The sequence below is a fragment of the Pangasianodon hypophthalmus genome, chromosome 7 (assembly GCF_027358585.1).
Source record: "Pangasianodon hypophthalmus isolate fPanHyp1 chromosome 7, fPanHyp1.pri, whole genome shotgun sequence".
Classification (NCBI taxonomy): domain Eukaryota; kingdom Metazoa; phylum Chordata; class Actinopteri; order Siluriformes; family Pangasiidae; genus Pangasianodon; species Pangasianodon hypophthalmus.
In genome coordinates this window covers 15,962,753-15,983,183 of record NC_069716.1, presented here as the reverse complement: position 1 = coordinate 15,983,183, position 20,431 = coordinate 15,962,753, and the positions used below count along the sequence as shown (strand labels likewise).

At 38.3% G+C, this 20,431-nt stretch overlaps 1 protein-coding gene across 2 annotated transcripts in view; it reads right to left on the bottom strand.

Annotated features, from left to right (window-relative positions):
* Positions 1–20,198, bottom strand: part of kdrl (kinase insert domain receptor like) — a 43,500-nt gene extending 23,302 nt beyond the window's left edge. Inside the window, exons 1-17 of one of the 2 annotated variants that reach the window (XM_034305890.2) lie at positions 19,665–20,198; positions 12,789–12,870; positions 11,478–11,674; positions 10,533–10,654; positions 9,464–9,620; positions 9,193–9,329; positions 8,157–8,328; positions 7,955–8,072; positions 7,680–7,846; positions 6,967–7,048; positions 4,164–4,360; positions 2,774–2,895; positions 1,574–1,733; positions 1,302–1,438; positions 1,008–1,179; positions 805–922; positions 530–696 (exon numbers count right to left, since the gene is read on the bottom strand). In XM_034305890.2, coding sequence (XP_034161781.1) covers positions 530–696; positions 805–922; positions 1,008–1,179; positions 1,302–1,438; positions 1,574–1,733; positions 2,774–2,895; positions 4,164–4,360; positions 6,967–7,048; positions 7,680–7,846; positions 7,955–8,072; positions 8,157–8,328; positions 9,193–9,329; positions 9,464–9,620; positions 10,533–10,654; positions 11,478–11,674; positions 12,789–12,870; positions 19,665–19,734 — 2,377 coding nt within the window. In that variant the 5' untranslated portion in view covers positions 19,735–20,198. The remainder of the gene's footprint in view (positions 1–529; positions 697–804; positions 923–1,007; positions 1,180–1,301; positions 1,439–1,573; positions 1,734–2,773; positions 2,896–4,163; positions 4,361–6,966; positions 7,049–7,679; positions 7,847–7,954; positions 8,073–8,156; positions 8,329–9,192; positions 9,330–9,463; positions 9,621–10,532; positions 10,655–11,477; positions 11,675–12,788; positions 12,871–19,664) is intronic. The other variant, XM_026917700.3, reaches the window with a different exon arrangement.
* Between the last annotated feature and the right edge of the window lie 233 nt (positions 20,199–20,431).

Here is a 20,431-nt window from a genome sequence, read left to right as displayed (position 1 = left end):
TGTTTATATGCAGCAGAAGATGAACCTCAACCTTAAATGGGGTGATTAGCAAATTCTCAGTTAGCAAAATTATGAGTATATGCAAAAACTTTCCTTTTTCAGGCCTTATGAGACTGATTTGATTGTGCGCCATCTCACATCAAAGGTTTATATATCTGTGTACTTCAATAAGCCCAAAGATTACTGTACTGCAGTTAAATAAATGTACTAAATCCCCTTTCATTACCACAGTGGTATTACAAATTGCCCTTTCTGTTAAATACAAATACAAACTGCTGAATATAGCTTTCTTTATTCAGTAGTTTGTTTTAAATAGTACTCATATGCAATTTTTCTTAAGCCATTACACTTGATCTGTCGGCTCCAATGTGGTCATTTTGTTTAATAACCATTGTAAGTCAATCTAGCCCACACAAAAATAATTTAGACATTTCAGCCATAGTAAACTAATAGGGCCAGAAAAGATAAGGCTGAAGAGAAAGGACAGACAAACCCATTCTCATTCTAGTATTTGACTCTGTTGCCTTACTATTGACCAAAAGTGTGTAGCTGATGTTCCTGTGAAGCCCATACTTCTGGGTGGATAAAGCAATGGTAAAGACCCCTGCATCCTTTTCTTTCACCTCCTTGATGATGAGGTTATAGCCCATTACCTCATAGCATAAGGAGGCATTGATGGGGAAGCCATCCTTGTACCTGTGAAGATTTGTTACAGAAAATTACAGAGAATGTCTACTTCACTTATTCCTATTAATCACTTCATTAGGGATTGCTGTTCATTATAAAACAATTTTATGAACCTACCACACTATTTTGTCTGGTGCAGGCAGAGCATCGACCTGCGGTTTAAAGTCCCACCTTTTACCTTCTTCAGTACTGACAACCTTATGTGTTCCATGGGTCACATTGAGGAACGGATGCTCTACAAAGTGTAACAAAAAAATCTCTCATTTTCTAAAACAATAAAAATAAATTAATAACACAGAATCTATCCATCACATACTCACCATGTACAATGACCTTGACTGAAGCATGCTTCTTAGAGCCATCCAGTGTTGCTGTGCAATTGTAAATGCCATTGTCCTCCACAGTCACATTGGGTATAGTTAGTTTGCTGTTCATTACAATGACCTTATTAGGATCACTCCTTCTCACATGAGTGTTGTGAGTCCTACTGATCTGTCATATGGAGAAGTATATGTTATTGTTATTGATACCCTAACCTAGCAAATTTATATTTAACCAAAAACAATCTCAATATTATATGCAAGACAAAGTGACTCAAGATCCTAAGGACTTACAGGGCTGTATTGGAATTCCCAATCAAATTTAATCCTGCCATTAAAAGTGGTGTCTCCTGAGCAGGTGAGGGTCAGGGTGTCTCCAACCAGGACTCTTGGATGCTCAGGAGTGATGCGTACATTATTCAGAACCCTGGCTACACACAAGACAAAGGAAGTCATCACATTGAATGTATACTTTTACACATTAAATGTTACAAACACAGATGTTGGATCATTAACTGAAATTGACCACTGTATATTCGAGAACATTAATAATAAAAAGCACTCACTACGACGTAGGAGGATGAAGTTTGATGTGACTTTTGCTCCATTTACCATGGTGGCACAGGTGATCATGTCATAGGTCTTAAAAGAACCCAGTGGAATTCTAAAACCCACTTTTGGATCCCATGACATGCGTGCTTTGACAGAGTTTTTCATGGGAGGATGCTAAAAAGGAAAGATCAGTCTTGAAGTCATCCAACTGTTCTTTCACTATGTGAGCAAGGTTGTTCAACTGAAAACTGTTACTTATTAAGGGCTATGTGGTAAGATGTAACTATTTGGTAAGGTGTAAAACATATCTGGAGTATCAATTCACAACTTTTGTTTGTTACATGTCTTTTGCTCTATCATGGTGTTCGAAAGAGAGGGAAGGAAGGAAATGGGTAGGTTGAATGCCTCAGATTTTCAACAGCAGGAAGGTCACACAACAATCTGTAACATCTGACAGAGATGTATTTGTCCATGGCAAAGCAGCATTGGTTACAGCTTAAGAGCTCATAGACAATATGCACACACTAGAGAATGCATCATGATTTGAGTTCATCAACCTCCTTGACTTCGCTTGGCTAGCTGTTTTTCCTACCTACTACATATTGCATGACAATCATGCATAAAATGGTGGTTGTATTTATAGTCAACATCTTCTACACTGGTTGGAAAAAGTCTACAACCTCCTTCCTATTCTTAAAGGAAGTAGACCAGGTGGATCCACAACCCGTCTCAAGCTTCCCTGCACCTCTGCCAATGTATCTTCTATTCTGGATGCATCTTCTGTTCTGGATGAAAAGAGTCTACAACCTCCTTCCTGTTCTTAAAGGAAGTAGACCGGGTGGCTCCACAACCCGTCTCAAGCTTCCCTGCACCTCTGTCAATGTATCTTCTATTCTGGATGCATCTTCTGTTCTGGATGGAAAGAGTCTACAACCTCCTTCCTGTTCTTAAAGGAAATAGACCGGGTGGCTCCACAACCCGTCTCAAGCTTCCCTGCACCTCTGCCAATGTATTTGTACACATTCAATGAATGTCTGAAGCATGTGAGAACCTGGAAGATGCTTACATTTCCATATTTCCTTCAATGCCTCATTAATAAATGTAATTCACCACTGTCACTCAAAATCTTATATTGGTTCATGATGACATCTTCTTATAAAGTCTTAATATTAGGCTTCACAATGTGTGAAATAGCAAGGTGAAGAAATACTCACTGTTTCCAAAGTAACATTTTGACTAGGAGATGTTGTCCTGCAAGGGATCTCCAGAGATTTTTCATCCCTGTATGCAAACAGGATCTTTTCACTGAATGTCTCCAAGAATGGATGACGATGATCTGCACATGAAATATACATATGTGTAGTATAAATATAAAGTATGTATGTATGTATTATATGTACTTATGCATATATGATTATGTAATTTTTTAATCAAATTAATTATCTAATATTCCTCCCAACCACTGTGGCTACATCATTCCACAGGCAATACGAGTCAACCATTACAAACATTTTGATTGTTTAAACAGTATGTTGTGACATACTATTTGTACATTTTCAAAATTCTGTAAGTGAACTGTAAGACTAAAATAAAAATGTTTGTTATTGGGCAGAGTGTAATAGGTTTTTGGTGCTTTAGGAAATGGGTCTATGGGTTACCTTATACTTCTGCAAAAAATAATACAATAAATTGTGGCTGAAGATCAGTAGGCAAATTTTAATAAGAAATTTGATAAAGCATCTGCCAAAATTTCCTTCACACCCTGCTACTGTGAAACTGGAAAACAGAAGCCCAAGCAGGAAATAATAGTCAATGACCAGAGCGTCCAACACAATCACACTCCACTTCCGTCTCCCAAAAGTCATCCAGCCCTGTACAAATACCTTCCTGTCCCGGCACCTTTGTCTCTCTGTCCCTGAACAGCTCAGGTCTGTCTGCCTATCTTAACACAATAAATGTCTTTTCAGTTTGTGATCATTAATATGTTATTACAAAAAGGCCTCATTGCCAGGTTGGCTGATTCCTGTTTTTGTCAAAGCCTCAGGGAAGTGCACAGTGGAGCCACATGTTACATATTTCAAAGCACTGGAGATCTTCCACAATTGGCATCACACAGTCACTGACTGACTGTTCTGTACTGAAAAAATAACAGTAACTAATACGGTGCTAGTATTTTCTGTCCTTGTAAATGCTGCAGTTGTTGGTCCATTTAGCTCTAAAGATGTTTTTTGTGTTTTTGTTACAAATACTTGTGCTGTGGAATGTAGCAAAAACAAAACAGTATAAAATAGATAAACAGTTGCCCACACATCAGAGAAAAAGTCTTATTTGTACATGTCGATTAAACACATTTTACTTAATCCCGAAGGAACTCTTATCACATTCACACTTTCTCAAAAAGGACAGACTATAACGATGTTGATAATCCATGCTCACAGCATTAAAAGAGACATTTCTAGGGGTCTCTGAGTTCTGAACAGTAACCCTAACTCTAACCCTAGAAATGATGATCATCCCAATTATATCTTCTTTAGTCTGAGGTGTATTCCAGGAAAAAGTAAACGAACGAGCCATCTAAATGACCTATCTAAAACCATAACTTACCTTTGACAAAGACATACGTGGAACTCTCATGTTCTCTGGAATTGTCGTGACTGCAAGTGTAGTATCCTGTGTCTGTGTACTTCAGGTTGTGTATCACCAGCTTGCTGCAGTTTGCAGTTAGCTCACATGGTTCAACTTGGACCCCTTCAGAGCTCAGATCCCTACTGGCCAGCTTCCACTGCAGCTGGGTAGACCCCCTAATCCAAAAATGATGACTATTAAGAATAACATAAAGGAATATCCACAGATAACACAACTGGCCTAATTCACTGTAGTAGTAGTTTAGTAGCAAGAGTAGTATCATTGTTGTAAGGTAATATTAGATGGTGTTTATATTGTGAAACTGAGATATTGAAGTTTGTTACTTATAGGGTACAGAGATGTGTTCACTCAAGCAACTCATTTAATGGTATTATTTCTGCAAAAAATAAAAACTTCATTAGAAAACCAAAGCTCCAATACTAAAAAGCTGAAAAAAAAGGTTAAATCTAGAACCCTTTGGGTTTTTTTTACTTGTCTCTCTTGGGGAACCTAACAAAGAGTGTTTTTCTGTTACAGAGGGGTTTGGAAGCTAAGAAACATTACCTATTGTGAAACAACAAAAAGTCACAAAGTAGAGTGGAAGGTTTTTACTTTCATGTAATATGAGCTCAATTATGCTCGAGAATGAAGCTTGCATGACAAAGATAATGTTCATAAACGTGAAGGGTGGGCAATACTTGACTAGTTGTACTTTCTGATTATACTTAACTGTTTTTTGCCATATTTATACTTTACTTGAGTATTATTGAAATTGAATACTTGTACTCCAAGTATTTCCAAGAAAATAAACTTATTTTTAACTACTTAGATTTTTATTTAGACCTTCAGTTAGGATGAGTGCCCCTGGCCCTTCCTCAGGAAAATATTTCACTATGCTAGAGTAAGCAAAATGAAGTGTCTCCTTGATCTCTCTATAAGGCATGGACTACATCTAATTAAAAAAAAAATATTATGGCAAGTTTCACTAATTTGCTAACATTAGCTGCTTATATTTTACAAAGTTAGATTATTTTCTTTGGTAATGTCAGGTTATCCTAGCAAAGATTCCACTAGCTAACATAATTGGCTAGGTGGCAATAGAAATATGCTTTTATTTATAGACCCATCACTCCATATAGCCCATGCAACCCACACACTGTGCACAGGCCAACATGCTGGGGCCTCCAAAATATAAGCATTTAATTAATTTTTACAAATATGAATGTGCAGTTACTGTGCATGTTTTTGTTGTTGTTGTTGTTGTTGTCGTTGTAATTGAATGAATGCTCCATTGTTTATGAAAAAGACTCCATCTACACTAGCAGCAGCACTACATCCAAGCCTTATAGTAGATTCTAATAGAGTGTCCAGCAAATTTTTCTGATCTTTCTAGAATGTAACAAAGCCAAAAATTTTAAGTAAATGTAATAAAATAGTATTCCAATATTAGTATTAGAATAAATAGTATTGTTGTCAACTATAATCAGTAGTGCCCTGATTTGAGAAAGACAACACTGCATTTTTTGAAAGATAAAAATAGCTTACTCAGTCACATTAAATAATGTAAATAAGCTTGCCAGAAACCTCCGTGAGGCATCTGGTTGAGACTAGTTATGAACTTGAATGAAGTAGCTGCGGTTGAGGAACTATACAAGTTTAGCAGATGTTGAACATAAAGTTATGTTCTGCAAATTGCTATTTGTCATTATAATTTATGAATGAAAAATCATTTAATTTCCCTGCAGCCCTGTTTTTTTTTAATGTTTTCCATCTAGACTTCCAAGTTAAATCCAAATACAGATAAAGATCCAAATAATTGGAGCACTAAACAGATAAAGATACAGACACAAATAATGGCATTGTGTTACACCCATAGTACAGAAGCATCAGCAGATGCATTTATACATCTGGGTATTCATACCAATGATTTTTCTTCCATATATCTATTTTTAATGATCTAATGGTTTATTTTTAACTGTTTGATATCTGCTCTGTTAATCTCATGCATTCCGATAAGTCCGACTTTCACATGGGAACATGTCTTTTCTTTGATGGTGTGTTCCCAGAAGAACATCAAACATACCATGTATGACATACCAGTGGTTTTGCCTCAACACTGAGGGGACAAACAACTTTAGTCCCTCATAATGAGCCAGATAGAATGGACAAATCAAAGACACTAAGAGCACATGCCCTTGTAGGGAAGCGTCACACTCGGCAGGCCCAGAGGGGTTAGCATTCCTGACATGATTACAACATGATGCAAGTCTCCATAAATATTCAGTAAACATGCATGTTTAATTTCACACTACTTCCACCTTTCCACAGCAATTAAAATGATTTAACCAAATGAGACCATATTGATTCATTCATGGAGTCACTGAATGTATAATGCCCTAGGCAGAAATACCATTCTTATCTGTTTTAATTTAAGTGCCAAGGGTAAATTAGGCTGAGATTTAAGAGCATTAAGCATAAGCATCATCCGAAAAAATGTTTCTGGACTGACACCAACTATCCTTCTTATGACGTGGGCCTGATTATTCATCTCCTCTGAAGCAATACAAGACACAAAAGTGATATGTTTGGATGTATCATCATTATAATGACAGATGTAATAAGTGTACATTTAGTAAAAAACATCCTACAATTTTTGTGGTGTATGGAAAAAGAAAATTCTTTAGACATGACAGCATGCAGATATTTTCATAGTAGTTGTAGTGGCAATAGAAATAAGATTTATAGCTATGCAGGATGTGTCTCGGAGATGAGAATACAGTACCTGCAGATGAGTATGAGGGAGCCTCCAGCATGCTGCAGGTGTGTGTCTTTGGGAGGATGCAGCTGTGGGTCTAACACTATCCCTGCAGGAAACACAACACAGCCAAGGCATTCAGTAACATTATGCCTCTGTTACCAGCATTCTTACCACACACAGCCGTATTAAATATGCAGACAAATAAGACAGCTCGACAGCATTTTGCTTCCAGAGAGCATAATCTAATTAGGCTGTATTAACTGCAATATCTAGAAAGTAAAACTACCACTGACTGTATAACTGACCTCATTATACTTTATAACTGAACATATTTTTGTTACAATTTATTCTGAAAGTAAGTGGATATTTTTCAAGATTGTATCTGAGAAACCTCACTTTGTGCCCTGTGGACGGGGCATTATCTGGAAGACTCACATTAGGATACATTCCCATCTGGATAGAAATGTTTCTTCATAGGATAAAGGTGATCAGTCAGTATAACTTTGTATTGATTTGTGGACCCAATCCTTCCTAGCAAAATCCCCCCACAGCACATCAGAGCCACTAGTTTTTCCTTCAATTTATTCCCCGTCTGAGGAACACAGGAATTCTGCTCTACATTCAGTCTCAGTATCCTAAGGCTGTGGTTTGGGGATAAGCTTCCTGCAGCACCTGGGTTCTATGCAGGGCTGCTATCAGACTCAGGCAAAATATTACAGGTATACTGGTTGCCTTACCACTGCCAAAAAAAGTGCAGCTTATCTTCCCGTGAAGCCTATTCTTCTGGTTGGATAAAGCAATGGTAAAGACCCCTGCATCCTTTTCTTTCACCTCCTTGATAATGAGTTTATAGTCCATTATGTCATAGCATAAGGAGGCGTTAATGGGGAAGCCATCCTTGTACCTGTGAAGATTTGTTACAGGAAATTACAGAGAATCTCTACTTCACTTATTCCTATTAATCACTTCGTTAGGGATTGCTGTTCGTTATAAAACAATTTTATGAACCTACCACAACTCTTTGTCTGGTGCACGCAGAGCACTGACCTGCGGTTTAAAGTCCCACTTTTTACCTTCTTCAGTACTGACAACCTTATGTGTTCCAGGGGTCACACTTAGGAACGGATGCTCTACAAAGTGTAACAAAAGAATCTCTCATTATCTAAAACAAAAAAATAAATTAATAGCACAGAATCTATCCATCACATACTCACCATGTACAGTGACCTTGACTGAAGCATGCTTCTTAGAGCCATCCACTGTTGCTGTGCAAATGTAAATGCCATTGTCCTCCACAGTCACATTGGGTATAGTTAGTTTGCTGCTCATTACAACGACCTTATTAGGGTCACTCTTTCTCCTATAAGTGTTATGGGTCCTACTGACCTGGCATACAGAAAAGCAATTCATTTGTGGTCATTATTATTTCTATTAATACCCTAACCTAGTAAATTTATATTTTACCAAAATAACTCAATATTATACATTATATGGCCAAAAGTATGTAGACACATGAGTATTGAACATCCCATTTTAAAGCAAAAATTCCATGGGCATTAATATTGAGTTGCTCCGCCTTTGCTGCTATAATAGCCTCCTTTCTTCTGAGAAGGCTTTCCACTAGATATTGAAATGTGGCTGTGAGCATTTTTGCCCATTCAGCTACAAGAGCGCAAGAGGTTGGGCACTGATGTCAGCCAAGAAGGCCTGGTGAGCAGCCGTCATTCCAGTTCATCTCAAAGGAAATTTGTGCAGTTGAGATCAGGGCTCTGAGCAGGCCACTTGAGTTCTTCCACACCAACCTTGGCAAACCATGTCTTTATAAAGATTTCACTTACTGCCCAGGGGCATTGTCATGCTGGAACAGCATTGGGTGCCTTAGTTCCAGTGAAAGGAAATCTTATTTCTACAGCATACAAAGACATTCTAGAGACAATTGTGTGCTTCCAACACTGTGGCAGCAGTTTGATGAAGACCCTCATAGCCATGTACGGGTCTTCATTTCTTTTCACTGCAACTAAGGCGCCCAAACCTGTTCCAGCATGACAATGCCCCAGTGCACAAAGGGGACATCTTTATAAAGAAATGGTTTGCCATGGTTGGTGTGGAGGAACTTGAGTTCCATAGGTGCCCATGTACCTTTGGCCATATAGTGTATGTGGGACAAAAGGACTCGAGATCTCTCGTATAAACACAGACTGTTTTTCATGATGTATAAATAATTGCTATTGATTTATCATAAAAACGTACAGGCCTGTTTTGGAATTGCCAATCAAATTCAATCCTGCCATTGAATGTGGTGTTTCCTGAACAGGTGAGGGTCAGGGTGTCTCCAACCAGGACTCTTGGATGCTCAGGAGTGATCTGTACATCTTCCAGAACATTGCCTATACAGAACAAAGTGTTGGGCATCACATGAATGTATACTGTTACACATTAAATATTACAACCACAGATGTTGGTTCAATAACTGCTGTATGTGACCACCTTATATCTGAGAACAATGTTAAAAAGCACTCACTACGATGTAGTAAGATGAAGCTTGTTGTGACTTTTTTGCCATTCACACTGGTGGCACATGTGATCCTTTCGTAGCTCTTATAAGGACCCAGTGGAATCCTAAAACCCACTTTTGGATCCCATGACATCCCATTGACAGAGTCCTTCATGGGGGGAATCTAAAAAAGATCAGTCTTGAGGTCATCCACCAGTTCTTTTTCTATGAGAGCAAGTTAGGTTCAACTGAAAACTGATACATACTGATACATGATAAGAGCAAATCACATGTAAAGCAATTAAGATCTGTGGGTCTTTACTGTATGTGGTAAGACATAAAACATCTTTAGAGTGTAATGTTACATCTTTTGTTTAATACTTTTCTTTTGTTCTATCATGATTTTAGAAAAAGAGGGAAGGAAGGAAATGGGTAGGATGAATGCCACAGATGTTCCACCAGCAGGAAGGTCACACAGCAATTTGTAACATCTAACTGAGAAGTATTTGTCCATGGCAGAGCAGATTTGCTTACAGCTTAAGAGCAAATAGACAATATGCACACACTGGAAATTTTATCATGATTTGAGTTCATCAACCTCCTTGACTTCGCTTGGCCAGCTGTTTTTCCTACCTACTACATATTACATGACAATCATGCATAAAATGGTGGTTGTATTTATAGTCAACATCTATTCTGGATGGAAAAAGTCTACAACCACCTTCCTATTCTTAAAGGAAGTAGACCGGGTGGCTCCACAACCCGTCTCAAGCTTCCCTGCACCTCTGTCAATGTATCTGTACATATCCAAATGCTCCAGAAAAGATCTGAAGGACGCAAACCTGGAAAATGCTTACAGTCCCATACTTCCTTCAAAACCTCATTGTAATAAACTGTCTGCAATGTTAACATGTCCAATGAAAGCAGTCAGGAACATATAAGCTGGAAAGAGTACTCACAGTGCAACCACATATTGCAATTAATGACACCCAGAAGCATCTTATATTAGCTCATGATGGCATAACAAAGTTTCTTATAAAGTCTTATAATATATGGCTTCACAATGTGGGAAATACCAAGGTGAAGAAATACTCACTGTTTCCAAAGTAACATTTTGACTAGGAGATGTTGTCCTGCAAGGGATCTCCAGAAATTTGTCATTCCTGTATGCAAACAGGATCTTTGCATTGAATGTCTCCAGGAATGGATGATGATGATCTGTGCACAAAAAATACATATGCATATTAGAATGTACTATATGGACTTATGTACATGTGATTATCTAACATGAGGCATCTGCTGAAATTTATGTCACACACTGCCACTGTGACACTCAATAAGAAACTGGGAAAACAAAAGCCCAAGCAGGAAATAATAGTCAATGACCAGAGCTTCCAACACAATCAAACTCCATTTCCATCTCCCAACACTCATCCAGCCCTGTACCAATACTATTCTGTCCCTGCATCTTTGTCTCTCTGTCCCTGAACAGCTGAGTTCTGTCTGTGTAATTTGATATAAATGTCTTTTCAGTGTGCGATCATAAATATGTTATTACAAAAAGGCCTCAATGCCAGATTGCCATTTTCATGTTTTTGTTTAAACCTCAAAGAAGTGCTCAATGGAGCCACGCATTACATATTTCAAAGCACTGGAGATCTTCCACAATTGGTATCTCACAATCAGTTACTGACTGAAAAAATATCAGGAACTAATATTGTGCTAGGATCTTTTGGCCTTGTAAATTGTTGTTGGGCCATTTAGTTCTAGAGATTTTTTTCTAAAGATTTTTGTTCTAAAGACTTTTTAACAAACATTTTAGCAAAAAAAATCACCAAAACATGAGAGAAAAAAATTAAAAAAGGACTGAATATAATGATGTTGATAATCCATGCTCACAGCAATAGAACAGATACTGTCACTGAGCTTTGAACAGTTTCTAACCCTAGAAATGATGATCATCCCAATTATATCGTCTTTAGTCTGAGGTGTATTCCAGGAAAAAGTAAACAAACGAGCCATCTAAATGACCATAACTTACCTTTGACAAAGACATACGTGGAACTCTCATGTTCTCTGGAATTGTCGTGACTGCAAGTGTAGTATCCTGTGTCTGTGTACTTCAGGTTGTGTATCACCAGCTTGCTGCAGTTTGTAGTTAGCTCACATGGTTCAACTTGGACCCCTTCAGAGCTCAGATCCCTACTGGCCAGCTTCCACTGCAGCTGGGTAGACCCCCTAATCCAAAAATCAATAATGACTACTAAGAATAACATAAAGGAATATCCACAGATAACACAACTGGCCTAATTCACTGATTCAAATGTAGAATAATCATAAGGAGATATTAAATGGTGTTTGTATCACAAAACCTAACTTTTCAAGTTAGTAAGTACACAGTAAATATTTAACAGTTCTGTTCATTTCTTTTAACTGCTACACCATATATTCATATTCATACCATTTTCCATCCATATATCTACTATATTTAATGATTTAATTATTTATTTTGAAGTATTTCAAATTTCTAATGCATTCTGATAAGTCTGACTTTCACATGGGAATGTGGCTTTTCTTGGATGGCGTGTTCTAGCAATACACTTTTCAAACAAGTTCGCATTAAACAGATCCCAGAAGAGCAGCAAACATACCATGTCTGACATACCAGTGGTTTTGCCTCCACACTGAGAGGTCAAACAAATTTAGTCCCCTATAATGAGACAGATAGAATGGACAAATCCGAGACATTGACCTTGTAGGGAAGCGTCACACTCCGCAGGCCCAAAGGGGTTAGCATTCCTGACATGATTCCAGCATGATGCAAGTCTCCATAAATATTTAATAAATATGCATGTTTCATTTCTCATTACTTCCACCTTCCTGTACCAGTTGGAATGATTTAAACAAATGAGACCATATTGATTGGTTCATGGAGTCACTGAATGTGTAATGCCTTAGGAAGAATTACCATTCTTATCTGTTTTAATTTAAGTGCTGAGGTAAATTAGGCTGAAATTTAAGATCAATAGGATTAAGCAGAGTAAAAAAAAATTTCTGGTCTCTCACACCAACTATCCAGCTTCTGAAGTAGGCCTGAATTCCTCTGAAGCAATACAAGACACAAAAGTGATGTATCATCCTCATAATCACAGACATAATAAGTAACATTTTGTGAAAAAATGTCCTACAGTTTTTGTGGGGTCAGGAAACTGAAAATACTTTAGACATGACAGCATACAGATGTTTGTGTAGTAGTAGCAGTAGTAGTAGTAGCAGTAGTAGTAGTAGTAGTAGCAATAGAAACAAGATTTATAGCTATGCAGGATGTGTCTCGGAGATGAGAATACAGTACCTGCAGATGAGTATGAGGGAGTCTCCAGCATGCCGCAGGTGTGTGTCTTTGTGAGGATGCAGCTGTGGGTCCAACACTATCCCTGCAGGAAACGCAACACAGCCATTGCATTCAGCAACATTATGCCTCTGTTACCAGCTTTGTAATTACAATGAGTAATTGTATCTAATTAATTATAACCTTTTTTTTTTGGTGGGGGGGGGGGGGGGGGGGGGGGGGGGCACCTCTATCAGCACAAAACCAGAAACTTCCTTTAAATCACTCAGTCAGTTTACTTCAGAGTATCTTTTTTCCTGTCTCTTACATAACCACTTTAATGGAGATTTTCCAGCCTGCTCTATGTCTTATTATTATTTATATGTGGAAGATACAGAAATATTGTTAAACCGAAGAATTACACTTGGTGTGTGGTCAGTTAAAATAGCTGATGGAGAATTGAGATTTGCTGAGGATAGGAAGCACTGTCAGTCTCCCTGATGTCCAGTTTTACTCTACTCCTCAGAAAGCATTGTTCACTGTGCTTTTTGTTTTGCAAAAGATACTTAATTTAATTTACCAGTAGATATAGGGACAGTATGTAAAGTTTGTCAGAGAAGGAAAACTGCAGTGTTACAAAATGTCTTCAGTTCCTAATGGGGATTACCATCACTCACAGTTTATCTCTCTATTTGTCCTATATACACACTATCTCACTTCTTCCCTATTTCCCCTTTGTTCATAAAAGCTTCATCAGATTGAACCAATATGCCTATAAACCTGACTTTCAACCACTGCACTACTTCAGTCTTGGACACCTGCACACACACAAAACATACAAAAACCATTTAAATCTGTTCTGTGCATTGTGAAAGTAAGTATAAAAGCACAGCTGCATGGAAGAATGAACTTACCCACCAATGTTGCTACTTAATATGAACTTCCTTCCAGACTGCTATAACATCATTGTTGTTTTATGCTCCAAAGTTAGTTAAAGGGAAGGGATATTACTTGTGTCCCCACCTCTCTCAGACTGATTACTTCCCCTCTATCAAAAACTCTTACTTTAAATACAGCTAAAGCATTTCAGTATTCCCTGACCACTTTTAATTGTGATGGTATTCCATGTCTAATAAATTGTAGGACTGTTTCTTTAGTTTTGCAGTGTAGATGTCATGCCATTTCATGATATTTAAAAGCACAATAAAACCTGCACTACATATGCCTCATTATGTGCCAGCAAAGTTTGTGAAATTAATAAAACTAAAATAAATGAACACTATAACACTGCAGCTTGTGTCAGTAAAACCTTTTCATTCCAATGCCAATTCCCCAGCTAATACCCCAGCTACATGTGGTCCATGTCATTTGTAATTTATTGCAAAATTTCCTATTAAAACTATATGGGGAAAAAAATCCTCATTAAGATGTGTTAGAGTAGTGTATGAGGCTGTAAGTGACTGAGAGGGAAAAACCAGTAGCCAGAGTATGGCTAATTGATTTTGATCCCTGCAATGAGATGTGCCAGTAACTTAAATCTGCATCATTCCTTTTATATTGGTGTCAGCCAGTAATTATGCACATGGGCAGTTACACACAAAATACACACATGCACACATTCCCTCTCCCATGAGTACATTCTCACAGATGTGGACCTGCACACATACACTGGTGAGTACTTAAAGTCCACAAACTCTCAGTGCTCATCCTTACAGCTGGTCTGTTCAGCAGGGCCCCCAGCAGTACTTAAAAAGCGGTCTTTCTTATAAATTTCCATCATATCTCTCTCCTGCGCCCACGTGCCCCCCTTTTTCCACCCCCACCTGCCCCTGACTCCTGCCCAGGGTTGACCTCGACAAGCAGCTTCGCCCCCTCTTCAACAGCTGTGGCCTGCATTCCTCAGAACAGTGTCTGAAAAATGCCAGAAAAGAGTTTGCTGCAGTGCTTCAAGGTGCTTGGATTGTGGTTCTTATACAAGCCCAGTAAAACTATGTAACAGGCATGAATATATGAAAATTTAGCCTGGGTACATATGAGAGGCAGGATTTAGCAAACTTGCCTGGGCTCCAGTTCTAGTCATTAAACTGCCACTGACACGAGCTGAGAGTTACTCATGTACCTCTTTCTCTGTGTATTGGATACTTCATCTTCTAAATTTCTTCTTCAGTTAAGTCCAATATACTGTATCATGAGAACAGGAAACATTTGATACAATGTGTGTGCATGTAAGGAATTATTTCCCAATGAAGCATTAAAGGAACACAAATGATAAGGAGACATCACTGACTTTAAATAATATTAATTAATTTGAAGCTAATTTGAGTTCTCCAACAAACTAGAACCAGACTAAGTGACTCAGACCAGCTCTACCTCAGCAATGTATTGAGGTTGTGAAATGCCCTACTTTTATACTACAAGATCAGTCATGGATTGTCTGTGTGTGATGAGGAAATTTCACCTAACAGCCCTGAAATTGCAAGGCATAATGTGCGGAATTCCCTTCACTGCAGTTAATTCAGGACTCCCTGTTCTTCCTGTCCACTCACTGTATGATGCAGTGTGCACGTAAAGGGCGTCTCAGAGGAGGGAATCATTTTTGAGCACGCACACAACAATAGAGAATCACAGTTCCTGTGCCTTGGCACAAGGTTCACTGACACTAAGAACAAAAGCGTTAAAAAAGTTAGAGGCGTCATGAAAGAAAAAGGGGTAAAAGACAGGCATACATTGTTTTGCCCTTGGATACTCCCCAGAGAATGACCACCCTTATTTTGTTTACTGCATATCCATTCTGCTGTTTATCATTGTGTTTCAAGGAATGAATATCCCTGAGGGTCATCAACCGAAAAAGTTTTAGTACCTAATGGCATGGCATTTATATCTTGACAAGTGCAAAAATTATCTGCCAAAACAGGAGAATGTTAGTACATCTTAAATAGTGAGACTTTTCACACACAAGCATAGCCTTCCTTCCAAGTTATCTTCTGGCAAGCAGCAAGGTTAAGACAACAGCAAAAAGAACAGACATTTTATTACCTAGTACTTCGGTCTTCAGGGAACAGTTCGACTCACAACCCGCCACCCCCCCCCCCCCCCCCCCCCCCCCCCCCCAAAAAAAAAAAAAAAAAAAAACTGCCCAAAAATGCAAGCAAAAAACACACGGCCAAATAGTGCCATCAGAGTCAGGTTTTACCAGTAATACCACTCAAAGTTATACTGTAGACTCTGGGGTATAACAAACAATACATACTATATCCTTCAAAAGTGGAAGTGAATCCCATAAGCTCTCATAATATGCACTAAATCTCATAGGATTTGCATTGACTGGTGAAGGACATTCACCCTGAAATTGCAATATAAAAGTATGAAAATGCATTATAGCTGGCTCTGAAAGTAACCTGTTTATCACAAGGCATGGGGGAAACTGGCATCATCCCCATATTTATGCCATTTATAAAGCATGCAGGTGAGCTAGTAACCATTTTTCACTGGTCCACTGCCTACTACAATAACTCTGTCAGACTGGCAAACACTGGAAGGATCAAGAGACAGCCAACATTAACATGATTCACAGCCCTTGTGTTGGCACCTGCTCTCAGATACAGAGAGACCCTGTATATTTGTAGTCTGCTCACACATTCCACTCCTTTAATGAAAGATGATCTGATTTTGCACTTGGCTGACCTCTATCTACTGTGCGCTTCTCAGCCTCCTGTACTAGTGCGCCACAGATCTCCTCCACAGTGCACACAGAAAGCCTTCTGACAGAAGAAACATGATCTGACATAAACAAGAAATACTACATCTTTGATTGAGACACAGGAAAGCAGTTAACATCTGTCTTTCTCAGTGGAACATTTATTCACTTAAGGTCTGTCTCTCATATTAGTCATTTAAGTGAAATCCAAATAGGCTATGCTGTAAAGTGATTACTCAAATTATCCATCTCTAGTATATACTTTATACGCTTGCTCTGCTTGGGCTTTCATGCAACAATGCTATTTTAGTAACAAATCATAGCAACAAAACATAATGAGGTTGTTGCAAAATTAATCAGCATTTGAATATGGTGAATGACAGAATAAAGTAGAATAAAGAATAAAGAGAGACATTACATTAACTGTAAAATGTTTTTAATATTTTGTGATGTTCCTTGCCAGTAATCTCAATCTGACTGATGACAATTTGCGCCAGCCGATTAAAATGCTTGTTATGATGCCTGATATAAAAATAGCCTATTTGTAGTTTATCCTATGATCCTTTATGTATGTATGTGCAGTTACAAACAGTGTATTTCAGCAAGGTGGCCATACCTGGTGATCAAAGCCCACAAAAATATTTCCCACATAAAAACATTATTATTACTTCTCACAGAAGTATAAAATAAAAATATATATATTTATAGTTAGTAAAGACTGTGCATTTTAACAAAGTAACGAGTAGTTCTGTTTATGGCAGATATTGTAATTATGACTATGTTATAACTAATCTATGCTATGTGGTGCAATTTTTGGTGCAATTTTTTATGGTCGGTAACCCTGAACATAGTGGCCATTTAAATTCAAACTACACTTTGATGGCGGACTTATGTTCTTCTGGTGAAACTGGCTGCTAGACATGTTAAAACACTTCAGTGAGAGAGTGTATTGCCTCAGTGGCTGGAGAGTGCTTCAAAATGGGAAGTCAAATTTCCATTAGAAATGGAAATTAGAAATGGTCTATTAGAAATGGTCCCTGGGCAATATCTATACCAATTAAGCATATTCTACTAATGTCCCACTGCTAATTACTAAATGTTTAATAAGAAAGATCCAAGTCTTTTGTCTTATTCTCAGATCTTAATGAGCAATCAGGGTGATGAGTAATCCACAAAGAATTCTGTTCTCCAATGACTAATTTACAGTAAATAACAGTTCAGAAATAACACTAACATGTTCATTTGCTGTAACCATTCTAGTAACTATGTAAGTATTTTGCAAAGTACACTCCATATTTTAGCTAATCACAAAAATAAAGCAATTATTTGAAATATTTCATAAGCTGAACATAGGGATAGGCTTTTGATCCACTGTAACCCTGACTGGATAAAGCAGTTAATAAGGGCGAATGATTGAAAGAATTGATTATTGTACACATTTAAGTAATGAGCATATTATTTATTAGTTGGATCATGTTCATGAAATAATCTGAGCTGGTCCATAGAATTTATTCTACAGTTAAAGATGCATGCTTGCAAAAAGGTTGAGAACCCTAATGTATGTAACAGTCAATCAGTAGGAAATCAATAATTGTGCCACAAATACAACACAAAGCCATCAGATTCTAGCTGTCTCATCAAAGTATACTGCTAAGGCTCACAGATAACTTTGCATCTACTGATCCTTTCAAATGTCCAAAAGTCTATCAGCTCAGCTATTTTGTAAAACCGTGCATTGATTGCTCTCTCCATATGCAGCACAACCACAAGGCAGCTATACATATTTACTGTAATCCACGAGAGCATTTCACAGAGCAGAAACTTGATAGCTTGGTTTAAATTATTTAGCTACGAAATCTTGTATTGTCAAATATTCCATGTACTTTTTAATACTTGCTTCAAGTTCAAATGAAGGTTGTGAACATCTCCCTTATTAGGCCTTCAGAAAACAATGGCATACCTCTTCATACCCAGTGATTTTATGAGGGAGTTATATTTACAGTTAAATGGTCATACAATAAGCTTGGGGAAGGAATCTTTATTCAGGTAGCGTGCCACATTTCCCTGACCTCTGTGGGCCAGAACAATTCCAGGGTGCCTCCTGCCTCTCCATCCACTTCCTCCATGTGTGTTTCCCACGCTCACCATGTGGACAGTGAAGGAAATCTACATGGAAACCTTGTAGACAAAGCATGAGGACCAAAATGGCTACAGGTGGGAGGAGTAGTATTTCCTCTGTTTGGATCGAAGCAGGGAGTCTCTTTTTGTTTGGATACTAAGAGGAAGACGTGTATCTGCAGCATCCTTAAGCAACATCCACCCTTTATATACATATTTTTTATGGGCTGAGGGAGCCAGACAGTCAAGCTGCCATGTATCAGTTATGTAATTTTCTCCTGTAAACGCAAATTCTGTTTTCACACTTGACATTCCACTCAATTCTACTGTTTTGGGTTCGAATTCATACTGAAAACAAAGATTTTCAAACCATGTTGGCCTACTGTGGATGTCAAACAATGCAGACTATTCACTAAGCAGAGCTTCACTTATAACAAGTGAGCCTAAATAAATGCCAGATGGATCACACTTCAGCGCCAGTGCATACAATGTGCATACTACTTAATGACTTTCTCAAGCTGGGAATCAGTGTCTGTTGTTTAAGGATACTTTCTGATATTGCCAAATCATGTGGCTTGTGTGTCAAAGCGCATTTGGAGGATGGACAAATCAGCATTTTTTTTTTTATACTACTGACCAATTTTTCACGCATAGTCACTTACATGAAAACCAGCCAAAGCAAACTAGAGCGCCAATACAGATATAAACAGGCAGTTCGACGACTTTCTCAAAGCTGAGCAGGTACACAGCGTTATTAAAGCTCAGAATCAGTGCTTCGCTGGGACTAAACTCCCTCCTGTGCAATAAAGTGGAACTGCATCCCGAGCGCGCGCATCCAAACAGCTATAAAATCACGCAGGTGCTAAATGGACTTGATGCGCTTCATAGACTAGTATACACAAGCAACTGCTTATTCACTGCTTATTCATATTAATGAACACTTAAGATTTCTTTCAAAGTGCGACCACCAGTCTACCACAACACCAACATCTCTGATATTTTCGGTAGCCTGAAAGAGTAAGTCATAAATTTGAAACACAGATAGGATAAATGAGAGATGATGGATTTAAAAGATGACCACTTACCATTTGCCGGCATCAAGCAGTGAAAAAGCAGGACTATGAAAGCCGTACTTTGTTTGGGAGTCATTTTCATTCAGCGTGTTTAGAGAAGGTGTCGGTGCTCTGCAGTATCACTCACTCCAACTGAACAAGTTACTCGTAAGGCAGCTCAGACTCCGTGAAGCTCCGTATAACTGCGTACGCCGCCTCCTTCCAGTGGAGAAAAAATCAATTAATGTTATTGTTCAGTAGAGATCCCTACGATAAGAACGCGTGCATAAAGTTCAAAGTATCAGATCCAACGAGATACATCCCATAATGCAAACAAGCGTCCCGGACTCACTGAAGAGGAGCCTCGCGCAGGTGCGAGTGTTTTGTGTGTTTTCCTTCCAAATTGTCTGAACAAAATTTGGGAACCAATCTACTTAAACCTCCAATAGAATAGCCTCATAAGCCCCAGGGTTAAAGATAAATATCAAGATAAAGTATTCGAGTTTAAATGAGTTGACGTCTTGAGATGTTGCGCCAGCTCCTCACTGAGGTAGTGCTCTCTCGGCTGCTTTGGCTGCGCGCGCTTGCAGGCTTTATAGGAAACACGACGCAACGTCACAGTCCAGTGAACTTGGAGCGCGCGCTACTGCATCTCTGGCCAAACTTACATAAGCCTTATATACTGAGTATATTTAAACATGTATTAGACCATTTTATTATCTTGTGGCTGCCACATAAATAGGCTTACTCTTCAGGCAGCAGCATAAACTGATATTTAAGCTAAGTTCTAATAGTCAGCT